General features: G+C 41.9%; 1 protein-coding gene across 1 annotated transcript; it reads right to left on the bottom strand.

Annotated features, from left to right (window-relative positions):
• Positions 1-4,724: 4,724 nt before the first annotated feature.
• On the bottom strand, positions 4,725-7,690 carry hspb12 (heat shock protein, alpha-crystallin-related, b12; the record flags this gene model as incomplete). Its single annotated transcript, XM_079166109.1, has 3 exons — positions 4,725-4,901; positions 6,088-6,248; positions 7,444-7,690. The coding sequence occupies 3 exons, from the start codon at positions 7,688-7,690 to the stop codon at positions 4,725-4,727; spliced, it is 585 nt and encodes a 194-aa protein (XP_079022235.1).
• Between the last annotated feature and the right edge of the window lie 6,321 nt (positions 7,691-14,011).

Genomic DNA, 14,011 nt, shown 5'->3' with positions numbered 1-14,011 from the left:
TGACAGAGTGCATGTGAGTTTTTTTTTTTACATCAATATATATACGATCAAAATGTACCAAAAACAAAAGCTTGACAGATGAACAGTGAATGTTGTTGAGTCTTCCTGTCTGCCATCTCGTGCCTGTGTGTCCTCTGTGTTCACAGTTTCCCTCACTGAGCTTTATTTGTCTCTGAGCAGACTCCCAGATTAATATATTTAACATCATTCCTGTAATGTAACAATCATATTTACCGTCTTAACCAATCTTAAATTGTTGACTCTTCTCTTTGTGAAAGAGATTTTGGGGGGGGGGGGGGGCTTTTTTATATTTGTTGAGTAATTTTTGACATTTGATGATTTCAAAGAGATAATGCTGTCTGAAGTTATATGTGAAGAGCCAATAACACTAATGGGATGGGGGGGGGGGGGGGGCTGTAACTTGATGATGAAGGGACCAGCATGACGTCTTGTTTGGTGACATTCCACAAGTGCCTTCATCAACTCCTCCTCTTCATCAACAGGAATAACAAATCCACCTGTAAAGATGTTTCTTTTCTAGTCATACGCATGCAGACGAGGCACTTTTCACACTCAAATATGTAAGCGGGGGGGTGATGTGTCAGCGGGGTGTGCAAATGTCACCATGGCAACCTGTCATTGTCGTCAGCCCCCCCCCCCCCACAGAGCTGCTCGCCCCAGGGGCTGACTGAGATCCGCTCGTCATTTGTTTGTGCTTTTCATCGATTTCCATTTATTCTGCCTCCTGTCAGAGCCGTCCTCCTCCTCTGCAGACAGCCGCAGAGCGAGGTAGATGCATATTTATTAGTCTGTATTAATCAAAGTAGAAGTTTGTATAAAATGATGTTTTTCTTTTTACGGATGATCCACTTGTAGGTAATCGATTTGTGCAATAACTGTTGTTCATCTCACTTTGTAACCCCGTTTTAATCGATGACGTGAACGCAAGATAACCTTATTTTTGTAAAGAAACCTGAAAAGTGTAAAAAGATGTAGATGTATACGAGGAGAACTGACGCTCGCGCTGGAGCTGAAGTGATATTTGAATGACGGTTTTCAACTGGAAGGTTTCCCCCAAAGGCCTCGATAAAAGCTTTTATTTGATCTCACGGGAATCAGCGTAAAGATATTTAAGTGAAACACTGTTTGCACCTTTTGGGTGCTGCTCAGCCTTTGTTGTGGCTTTTGGGAAACCTTCCCCGTCTGCTCTTTAGAGGCTCTGTGGTGAATCCTGCTGCATGAACTGCAGCTGGCGCTGTCATACAAGCCCGTCCTGAAGCACTGACGCTGGGTCACTTTTATCTTCCTCCCCTCGATGATCCCCTCCTTCAGTCTGAGGGGCTTCGATGAGACCAGATCCTCACGTTCTCCTTTATCCACTCCTCACAGACTGTACGTTGTACTGAAGGCCTCCACTACGGGCCGAACCAGACTGAGCTGAACAAAATCTAGAGCTATTTTTCACACAGGAAAAAAAAATGAACCATTGTTTTGTATATCAGGGATGAATAAATGCGATTTTAACAAACAGTGATTTTGTTGGAGATTACTTTCTGTTTGTGTGTCTCCTGGGACTGTTATCCTGCAGCTGCCGGTCCTCTGCTCTCCCCCTCAGTGGCAGCTGGAAAGCACCTGGAGTGTTGTTTTTGTGTTCCGGTGGGGAAGCAAACGCAGTATAATGCCACAATAATGTTCCAATTAGTTCATTCTGTCCCCAATCTTTTCATGGCACAGGGCGGCTTTAGACGAGAGTTGTTCCTAACGCTGCATTTTCAATGAGCAGATTTATACCCATAATTCAATCTACCCAAGGCTTAATATACTGTTATTTCCCCTGCACCTTTTAGATTTTGTTTTAATGCACCATTGGGTGTATTTGTCTTTCCTTCTCTGCATTTCGACACTTTGAATGAGGTTTTATTGGTAGTAATGTGCTGTACACAACAGATTTTCTGTAGAGCTGAAAATGACATTCACAGCTCTCATTTTAAAGTGCATTACAACATGCATATAGTGTTTCAAGCCCTTCAGTGAATAAACCTTTTCAACGTCAACAGAAGAAGCATCCTAAATCCACATTAACCAGAGACTGTTGAGTGTATAAGGTGCATGATGTTCTCATCTACTTGTGTATATATATTGTAGACCCTTTGTATACTTCTCAGTGACATCACTGTTATGGAAGCCCATTCCTGCCATAAAAAATCCACCCAAAATAAAAATATAAAAATACAATATCCACCCAAAAAATAAATAATATATATCCACCCAGAAGGAAAAAAAAAGTTTTTTTTTTTTGTAGCCCGAAAAAAGTAAAAAAAAAAAAAAAAAGATTATGTTTTGTTTTTTTTGCTAGCAAAAGAGATTAGAAGTGCGCATGCGCATCAGTGACGATCTCCTCACAGGTCCCTTCATCCCCTCGCCAGTCTTTCCATGAAAACGACATGCAATTCTACATATTAATACTTATAATGATATATAACATCTAACATTTACAAAAGTCACCAGTAATAGTTACCTTGTGTAGAATTGCATGTCGTATTTTTTCCAGCAAAAAAAAAAAAACATCTTTTTTTTCTTTTTTTCTTTTTTCCGGAACAAATTCGACATGCAAAAAAAAAAAAAAAAACATCATTTTTTTTTTTCATTTTTTCTTTTTTCCGGAACAAATTCGACATGCAAAAAAAAAAAAAAAAAACATATTTTTTTTTTCTTTTTTTCTTTTTTCCGGAACAAATTCGACATGCAAAAAAAAAAAAAAAAAACATATTTTTTTTTCATTTTTTCTTTTTTCCGGAGCAAATTCGACATGCAAAAAAAAAAAAAAAAAACATCTTTTTTTTTTTCTTTTTGTCTTTTTTCCGGAACAAATTCGACATGCAAAAAAAAAAAAAAAAAAACATTTTTCTGAAATTTTTTTTTTTTTTTTTCTGAGTGGAGATATATATATTATTTATTTGGGGTGGATTTGATTTGATTTGATTTTTTTGGGGCAGATTTTTTATTTTATTTTGCTGGCGGGAATGGGCTTCCATAGTTTCCTTTTCCCCAGAATGTGATAATATGCAAGGGAGTGCAGTTAGTGACAGTGTGGGCTCCATGACATAGATCGAGCAGTGTTTGCAAGTCCCTCTATTGCAGGCTGGTGAGTTTAATGGTGCGTTCATATTCTTTTCAACTCGTTAATGCAGGAAAGTTAAGAAGTTAAGAAGACACAGAATTCATCCAGCCCTAGTGAGGAGTGAGGGGGGGGGGCAGCATTCCTCTGCTCACCAATGAGTCCTTTCTTTATACCGAATGGTATAAATGCAACAAACTCCAACAAAAAGAAAAGAAAAATGTTTAACAGCAGTGTCATATGTGGAACATCAACACAGCAAGAAACTGTGTGTGTGTGTGTGCACGTTTCCCCCAAAACTGAGCCAGACAGAAACAGCCCCGCAGTCGTTCATCTCTCTCGCGGTGAATGAGGTTGGAAACACTTGAGCGGCGTTGAGCAGAGCGCCATCTGTCCGCGCTGACGTTCTGATGAATATTAAATAAAGGCGCCGCTAGAAGTCTTCCTTCTTCCCAGTAGCTGCTATACGGTGAAGGAAGCGCTCGTCTCACTTGGAGACTGATTGGTCGCCGGTAAGAGGTGCAGACACAGTTCACTCTGTCTTCATCACAAGGAAAACATCAGTAAAGTATTCTAAGTACATGTTTTGTACAACAAACAGTTATTTTGAGTCAAACCGTGATGTTTTATACTGAACCTAACCCAGAAGTTTTGTTTTGTTTTGTTTTCAATATGTAACATTAACCTGATTACACTGCGACAGTAATCATTGAGAAAATACGTTTTCCTGAAAACATAATTGAGAGTAGTTTTGTTTTGCAGGAGACCGGGTCGGGTGATAATACGTTGGATGGGTTTAAATGCTGGGTTTCAGCTTATTCTGCTAGTGGCCAAACAATCTAATAAATACAGTTTAAAATGATTGTGTTATTGGATTTGGACGAACTAGTAAAGACACATTTTGTTCTTCATTCATGCAGGTGCCATTGTGTTGTCATTGTGTTTTATATATTTGTGCTGCTGACGCAGGTGGAGGAGATGAGTAGTGACGGGCGGGAGATTTCATCTTGCGTCTGTTTAAAGCCTCACATCAGTCCAATTACCTCGATTATTATCATTAGTGGCTCAGGATGAGTGTCTGGCTGCTGTCAGAGCCGACGCTGCTAATATTCAACCATTTATTTCAGAAGAGAAATCACATGATGACTGACTTTGTCTGGATTTAAGTTAAAGTAAAAAAGGTCTTTCAGGTCAAACAAAGTTGTTGAAAAACTCCTATTTATTCCATGTCTGAGAAAACAACAAATCCTCACGTTTATCATCACACTAGCGACTTGCTATAAAAAGTATTAATATACAAGAAGAATGTGAAAAAAGTAAAAGAAATATTAAAGACACTCGATAATATGTGACTAACATCCCGTAGATCTGATCCCAGGACACCGACTTCATGGATTGAAAGCAACAGTTTTCACTGTTATTTTTCTACAACAAAACCCTTCAAAACTATTTGAAACATTCTATAATCACATGAAAAATCCAAACTTTAATATCAATATTCCATGATGACCTCATACACTCAACAACCGGCCTTTCTTGAGTGCAGGTAGTCATGTTGGACAGCTGGAAGGTTTGACACAGGCTGCAAAAACATGGAGGCCACAAGTCAAAGGCAAGCTTCACTGCGGTAGGTGGGGACCCCCGGGGGCTCCGTGGTCCGGCGGACGCTCACCACCAGGGTACCGTCGGGGTTCAGGGTCCCACTGACCGACAACGGGTCCATGTCCTCTGGAAACAGGGACTTATGGGTGAACGTGTCGCTGACGCTTCCATCATCTAGTACCTGGAGGACAGAGGTTAGAGAATGGGTCTGTAGAACCAGGAGGGGACAGCTGTTGGTAAGAAATATTAACGGGCAAACGGAGGAAAGAAAAGGTGATGAAACGGAAAAAGGTCGTCGTCGGCGCTGGAGGACGGATGGAGAGCAACAGGGTCGAGAAAGGCGGGAGGGTGAAAGAAGAGGGTGAGAAACAGTGATGGGGAAGATGGAGAAGAGGTCAGTGCTGCTCAGCTGGTGGAGAGAGAGAGAGAAAAGGGGGAGGAGGCTATTTTTCTTTCCTGATTGTCTTAATCATCGGATGGGTATGGAAGCCCATTCCCAAGCAAAAAAAATAAAAAATCCACCCAAAAAAAATAAAAATATCCACCCAAAAAATAAATAATATATATATACACCCAGAAAAAAAAAAAAGATCGTATTTCTTTTTTTTTTTTTTAAGCCGGAAAAAAGTAAAAAAAAAAAAAAAAAGGTTATGTTTTTTTTTTTTTTTCTAGCAAAAGAGATTAGAAGTGCGCATGCGCTTCAGTGATGATCCCCTCGCCAGTCTTTCCATGTAAACGACATGCAATTCTACATATTAATACTTATAATTATATAATATATCATTATAAGTATTAATATATCATTATAATTATTAATATGTAGGGTGGATATATATATAATTTCTTTTGGGTGGATTTTATTTTATTTTATTTTTTTCGGGTGGATTTTTAAATTTATTTTGCTGGTGAGAATGGGCTTCCATAGATGAGTTCTTAGTTCTGAAAGGAAATTATTGATCAATTAAAATGAAATGTTTTTAAGCTATTGTCGTTGCTTTAATTGTATTAATACGAATCAGAAGCAACACTTTGATTGTAATGTTTTTTGTTTTAAGCGGATTTGTCTGGTGATACCTGCTGGACTGATTATTATTCTGGAGTTTTACACTATCTGGATTCATCCCACATATCAAATCAAGTTTAAAGATGTGTTGATGCAGCAGATCAATCCAACATGCAACTGACTGCCGTGTGTGTGTGTGTGTGTGTGTGTGTGTGTGTGTGTGTGTGTGTGTGTGTGTGTGTGTGTGTGTGTGTGTGTGTGTGTGTGTGTTCATATGAAAATTCGCGGGAACTAGCAGAGCATATGTGAACTTGATTCACACACACACACACACACACACACACACACACACACACACACACACCTTCTGTGCGTGAATGACAACATGGTGGTTGTAGGCCATCACCACCACATCGTGCGGCTCAAACTGGCTGACGTCAGCTGACATGGAGTAAGTGTCTCCCAGGCATCGGACGCCGCCGCCTGTCCCGCTCTGCCGGCCCGTCACAGCGCCGCCTGCAGGAGCTGCAGAGAAACAACAGGAGCTCTGCTGAGAACATCTGCAGTGAAGGGAAGTTACTGTTGCTGGAAAAACTATGATTAAATACATGTTCAAACTTCAACTTAAAATAACAAAACGACATTTAATATCAATCATTTTCTTGAATCATTTCACAAACAATGGTTCATTTTAAAACATTTTACACAATTTATTCACACAAATATGTATTTCATAATGTTGTATTTATTTGATATATTTAGGTTATACTTTGGGGCTTCATATATTCATGTAAAGCATTGTTGCTCAGTTTGTTTGGTTAGTTTTAAATATTTTATGCTCTGACTAGAACACAAAAGCTATGAAACGCCATGAGAGACTGAAGCTTTGTGTGTTGGCTGTTAACTGTGTTTTAGAGACAATGTTTCACTGAAGAAGAGACTCAGTGCTTTCATCAAACACATGCAAGTCTTGTATTTTTATTTGATTTGATATTTGAGGACAAAAATACTCCAAATGAGTCACTGTAAGGCTGGTGTTCTTGATTGTGCTTTAATCGGCCTGTGTAGCTTCACACCAGTAATAACCTTTGTGTTATTGTGGTTGTTCCTGATTAGTGTGGCAGCAGAACTGTTTTAACATTTCACATTAAGTCTTTAGAAGTTCCCGTGTTTTATATGAGCACTCCACTTTATATTCATTTCTTTCACCTTGCTATTAGTTTCTGGAGCCGTATCGACTCTTTTTCTCACGACTCCGGCTCATTACTTTCTCTGAGCCGCAGGTCTTTTTCTTTTTCTTTCTCTGTGGCGTTTTTTCTTTCAATCAACTCGCCGCTGTAATGGGATACTAATGCCTCCTGCCTGCTGGGGGGAAACATAAATGAAAAAGGTGCCTGAAGAAAAGCTGCCACGATTCCCATGAGCAAGACACTACAGCGTTGACTGCTCCAGTAGAGCTGTTGAGCATGAACATGCTAGAAAGGCTCATTTAACCTTCCTTATATCACTTTATTACAGCCCTTTATGTATGTACACAGATTCACACATTTCATTAAAAATGACCTTTTATGCATTTCAACATTTCAACACAACTCCAAACTGTTTTTAAAAATATTTTAAATGTAAAATGTTTATGTTATTCATCTGTGGAAATTCTTTAAATTATACTTAACATGTAAGTGCAAAATGCATGCTTTCCTTTGCCCTTCTGTTCCCTCACCAGTGTGTCCATAGGAGGACCTGCTCTGCCTGCTGAAGGGGGTCAAGCAGCTGGCTCCCCCGGGGCTCTCCTCTCCAAACAGACCGGAGTGATCGGCAGAGTCGAGGAACGGCTCGAAAAGGGGATCCAGAGAATCGGACGATCCGCCCAGCGAGCCCTCCGAGCGATAGGAGCTGGAGGTGCTGTAGCGGGACGAGGAGCGGTAGGACGAGGAGGATCTGCGACTGGAAGACGTCAGCGATGCCATGACGATATGTAAAACACTCGGACAACACACTCCCAGACTATTTTTCTCAAATGTAATGTCTGCTTAAGTCGCCTTAAAATAAATATTGACAAAAAAACAGGAGTTTACTAGAAGCGAATAAGCTCTCTCTAACTGTCCAGGGGGTCTTTGTTGTGGGTTTTTATAAAGCCCCAGTGCATTGTGGGTCAGTGGAGCGCAGCATGGGCCCTGCAGTGTTCTCCCTTTAGCCATACATGGCAGTCCGTCCAACCGCACGGTGCCAGGAATGTAACGGACAAACTGATAAGGAGCGGAGACCCCTTCTCATTCAGACACACAGCAGAGATAAGGCTGAATGGGGGCCACTTGGAGAGCCCCCCCCCCCCCCCAGCATGTGGTCAGAAATAGAGCGGTGGAGTGGTCAGGTCGTCCGTTGGACTGGCCGAGCATTCAACATGGACACTTTATCAATAATGCAAGAGAAAAATGGCCTTTTAAGTTTTGCAAAGCTGCTAATGGAATAACAGATAAAGTTCAAGTCTGAGCCGGAGAGAACACTTCATGAGAGAAGTAATTCAAGGTCACAGTCACCAAATGTGCAAAAATGTTTTTTTATTCTGACGAAAGCCAAAGTAAATACAGCTCCGGTTGACCTTTACGATCCATCTTTAACAGCTTTAATTGAGGTGACATTTGCCTATTGACGACACAGTCGTCCACCGAGCAGCGCCGCGTGTCAGCGATAGCATTCAAGACTCTCGTATTAATACGTTGATGCTACGTACGTGTGTTTTTTTATATTCCAGGATGTGAAAAATGACATTCGGCAGCAGGTCATCCTGCCCTTCAGGTTAATATAGCCCTCAAGTCACAGCAGGAGCTATAAAGCTGAAACAATCCAGTAAATACAAGCAGCATACATCAACATGACACTCCCGATCTGTGTTCTCAGGGGAGACACTTGTCTCTGTCCTTGCGTTTAATATTATGCATTGATACATCCTCTCCAGCATGTTTTTAAAAAACTGCTTTTCAAAGCATAATTTTAAAAAAAGTCTTCAGTTTGACCTGAAAAAAGTGCAGCATGAGAGGAAACAGAGAGGTTTGATTCTGTAAATGCAGAGACTCAGCTGCCTTCACTGACAGTCAGCAGCAGAGGAGTTCATCCGCTCAGCGCTGCTGCCGGAGGTCCAGCGTCTCCACCGGGACTACGTTCAGCCTCTGGGGGGGGCACACCGGGGGTCTCCAGAGCCCGGAACACAGAACCTCTCCGGACCGCCAACCAGGGGCCGAATTTGGGATTTCAGAAGTGGAGGAGGACACAGCTGTGATTACAGGCACAGATCCTCAGAAGGGCTGTCGCTTTTTAAGACTCATACCAGTTTTTAATTTTGATGATGATGGTCGCAACAAAAATATTTGATACAGCGAAAGGCAGCAAAGAGTGATGAAGTGAATCAACATATTGAGTTAAAGTAAAGAGTAAAACACTTGTTTTTCTTTCTTTCAATCATTTTATTTTCAGTTTATAAAGGTTACACACTGAGTGTTATGTACGTCATATAACATAACAGCTAACTATACAAACTAAATAAATAAAACAACAAGAAATCAACATGTACATAGATTATGATGTGACTTCTTTTACTTCTTTCAACACACTGGTACCTTCTTTGACGGACTTACGGTAATTCATTTTTTGACATACTATACTATGATTTCTTTACGACTTCCTATACTTTGTGTTTTCATGACTTTTTTAAAGTCAATCATTTGTTAAACATAATATACTATGACTTTTTCAACGTAACATATTATGACTTTTTTATGACACACTATAACTTAACATTTTTATGATTTTTTTCAGTACGTTATACTATTTTTTTATGACTTATTTTGTTACACTAAACTATGACTTTTGTTGACATACTAGATTCAAGATTCAAGATATTTATTGCTTCTCTTTGTGAAATTCTTTCTCTGGGAGGCTCCAACAAAGAAAGAAAATAAATAGAGAACATAAAAAGACATGCAAGATATAATACAGTAAATACAAGAAGCAGTGAAAATATCCATCTGTTGAAAATGAAACAAAAACAGAACCACAGACATTAACAATGTTGCATATTGTACAGGGGTTGGATTGCACTTTGTTTGTGTGTATGTCTGTGTGTGTGTGAGTCTATGTTATTTATTCTTTATTGCCTGAAAAAGCTGTTCTTCAGTCTGCTGGTGCGTTTTATGGGGGTCCTGTACCTCCTACTCGAGGGCAGCAGTGAGAACAGACTGTTTAGTGAGTGTGTTTGGTCCTTAATGACACTCGGGGACCTCCTGAGGCACCGCTGGGCGTGCAGCTGCTGCCGGCTGGACAGCTCGTAGTGATTTGCTCTCCGGCGCCTTGCGGTCCAGTGCTGGTGCGGCCGTCGTACCAGGTGATGAAGCAACACGTCAGGAGGCTCGCTGCAGTTCCCCGGTAGAAGTCACTGAGGATCTGGGGTACAGATGCTGATATATTGGTTGGCTATGAAATCAACAGTGAAAGAAATCAACACTTTAATTATATGCAACACTAAACACTAAAGGTTCTTTGTTTCTTTGTGGCATTTGAAGCTATTTGTGGCATTTGAAGCTATTAACAAGGGGCAAAAGGCTATCAGCTAGCTAGCTAGCAACAACTGCTACCAGTCTTAAGAAATGAAACGGTTAGCATTTGATTAAACGGTGACTCTAAAATGCATGTGAATACAAATGTTTGGTCTATTCAAATCTCAACCTCATTGATAAGTGACATTTTAAAATCATAGGCTGGCTAGCTAGACAGCTTGCAGAGCTTCAGTTTGATTTCAAACCTTATTTTCGGTAATGCTACGTTACCTGTATGAATAACATACTGGGAGGAAAATAATATTGTTTTTAACTACCGTCTAATTTGTAGAGACACAACTGGATTGATGCAGATGAAGCAGGACCTCTTGTTGATGTGTAGCACATCCGTCCTCTGGAAAAACACTGTAGTGTACTGTAATTTAAAACATTAGGATACTGTTTAGGGCCTCTGTGCAGTTGCTTCAAATGGGCCAGCCCACAATGCATTGCAAACTACAGTACAAAACCGTATTACATTAATACAGTAGATTACTGTTTGAAATTGGCTGTAAATTAACAGCAATTGCTTACAGTGTAGGTGTGAGAGAGTCATTTTCAGAAGTTGTTGAACATTTCTCCGTCATCGACATCTGGCACAACAACTAAATACATCCTTTCAGGTCCGTTGTTTTTATATTTCACCTTCGACCTCCTGCTGATCTGACATCAGGAACAAACTCACGCTCCTCGCTCTCAGGCCTTTATTCAGTTGTTGTTTTGTGTGGAACCTATTCTCTATTTACACATTTTTTTAAAAACCTTATCAAGGAACATTTTATTTACACTCCAGCAAACCAGAGGATGCAAAACCCCGATGATCGCACACATCAAGCTTTGTTTGAAATCCATCACGTCCTGCTCGATATTTCCATCCACTCCCGCCCCCCCCGACCAACCAAATGGATTACAGAGCTCCCCGGGGACCCATGATGTCATGGAAACATGAAATACTGCCATAGGATCACTGAGACCAGTGTCACTTTGTGTGGTTCCTCTAACTGCTGTCCTTTGCCCCGGTAATAGCTTAATAATGATGACGTCGTCACGTCAGGAAGCTAATTGCAGCAGGCTTTATGGTGTGTGCACCACAGTGAATGTCCAGTAATAAATGGCGTTAAGAGGTGAATGTAACAGTTCGTTATCTAATCATCACCATTAACCACGACATTAATGGAGCTCTCCACACATCCTCCCACCTCTCTTTAACGCTCAACTGTAATGTAACTGTATATATTGTTATATTTCATTTTATTTCATTTTATTTCTCTTAATACTATTTTATTTAATATTATTTTATTAAATATTATTTTATTTTTAAATACGTGATGGGGTTACAACTTATATTTCCTTGTGCTACCCTGTGTCGTAAATGACAAATACACTAGTTAACCTTGTAAACTTTTATGACATAAAAAAATACATCACACCAGAGCAGATTTTTTTTGTTGCAAATAACAATAACAATATTTTATTAACTCGAAATAATAATCAGATGCAGCAAACAAAGATTCATTTTTCAAATCCAAGATGGCAATATTCAAATAATTACATTCTGCCAAAAGAGGAAGAAAAGTATTAAAAAAGAGAAAAAATGAAAGTCAGGGTTGAGATTTCAGAGGGAGGAGAAGAAAGGGTGTGTGTGTGTGTGTGTGTGTGTGTGTGTGTTTGACTGATGCTGATGGTGATATGCAACCCACTTATGATGTGGATGGGACAGTACATTCGTTTTGGGTCATCTATATTACTCTGCTAGCTCGTCTTTGTCTCTGCTGGGTGAGTTGTATGGCTTTGCTCTCTGAACTCTCACAAGCCTCTTTCCATTGTGTGCGTATGTGCGCGCGTGTGTGCATGTGTGCATGCGTGTGTGTGTGTGTGTGTGTGTGTGCGCGCCCGGTGTCACTGCATGCACCCGAACCCCCCCCCCCCCCCTCCCCGAGGACTGTGGGACGTCTTAATTACGACGGTGGAGGCTAATACGGGTTAAACACAGACCATCTCTCTCTCTGTGAAGATTGCACTCGCGATACTCGGCTCCTGCAGCAGTTTGTCACAGTCTCAGTTGTGTTCACAGTCCTAATATTCACCGCCGGGAGGGGAGGGGGGGGGGGGGGGGGGGGGGGGGGGGGGGGGGGGCCTGGTGGTGCCCGGGCCCCTTCGGCTTTGTTCTAAAATGGTAAGTATGGGGTGACGGGGGCACCACCAACTGAATATTCATTCGCCCTCCAGCCTCGACACTGTCCAACAGATGTTTTGATGTCTTTTTATAGCGCCGGGTTCTCCCACCGCCATCACACTCGCAGGGAGAATCTGGAGCACTTCTCTCTGATAAGTATCCAATGTCAACGCTCGCCTGAAGCAACAAACTACACAGCCCAGAGACAAACACACACACACACACACACACACACACACACACACACACACACACACACACACACACACACACACAGAAAGAAGCGTTGTTTCACTCTTAAGACATCTGTCTCGCTGAAGGACAGCCGGGCGTTCTTGAGTTCTTCCCTTGACTTCCCCTACATTGCTGTCCACAAACTGCGAAGAGTTTTATGGGACAGCTCACCTCAAAAGATGCGGTGGTGGGTGGTGAGGAGAGAAAAGGGGAAGGGAGGGAGCAGATGGAGAGCAAAGGGGGGGGGGGGACAAGGGTGAAATAAAAAAGACAGACAGGAGAGAGATACGCATCTCCTGTTCGTCGGGCGGTTTTATAATCGTGGGCTAATTGCCTGTCTGCCAAGGTAGCGCTCAGATTACGTAATAAGCCCCCTGTGGGGATGTATGGAAGGTGTGGGGGGGGGGGGGGGGAGACGACAGGACAGAGACATAAGGATGGAGAAGGGGAGACATTCATCAGGCTGTCTGCGTCTGTGTGTCAGCGGGCACTCTTCTATTTCTATTCTCACGAGGACGAAGACGAAGAAAGTGTCTACTTCTACAAAGGACTCTGATCTTTAGGGCTTGAGATTATAGATTCAGGACGTGGTCAGGGTTTGAGACCGGACGAAAGAATGTGGTCACGTTCATCATCAGGAGGGAAACACATGCATGTCGATGTGAGAGAGGGACAGCTGGGTGAATGAAAAACGCATCACACCAAGGTGCCCGTCTTCTCACACACACACACACACACACATACACACACACATTGCTCGGGGAGAGGATGGAGGACACTCAGAGGGACAGACAGAGTGTGTGTGTGTGTGTGTGTGGGGGGGGGGGGGGGGGGGGGGGGGGGGACGATGCAACGCTCTCGTCACCACGTCGGGACAAAAAAGCACCACGTCGCCCCGCCGGCATCGCTTCCGGCTTTTAATGTCAAGCAGAAGGACGGTGACGCAAATCGTCCCCGCCGTAACCTCCGGCTGCGGCAGGAGAAAACACACAGGGAGGCGCAACAGGAAGGGTTTTACTCTGCGTCTGCTCATTTAACCCCACGAGGGAGAAGAGGAAGGAAGCCAAGCTACGGCCTGAGTGACAGCGTGGAAGATGGTGATGCCGGGGATGATGATGGGACAACTTGGGAGGTCAAAGGTGACGAATGAAAGGCACAGCTTCACCCCTGAGTTGTCGCTGTCTGTTCCAACTCCCCCTGACTGGGAACTCCTCGTTTAACATGTAGTCTGATGTCATCCTGTTTGTATTTTCAAAATAATTTTCCAGATTTATATACTTTTGCTTTTT

Source organism: Pholis gunnellus (assembly GCF_910591455.1).
Source record: "Pholis gunnellus genome assembly, chromosome: 9".
Lineage (NCBI taxonomy): Eukaryota > Metazoa > Chordata > Actinopteri > Perciformes > Pholidae > Pholis > Pholis gunnellus.
Note: the sequence above shows the minus strand (reverse complement) of the source record. Positions and strands in the feature narration are given on the sequence as shown.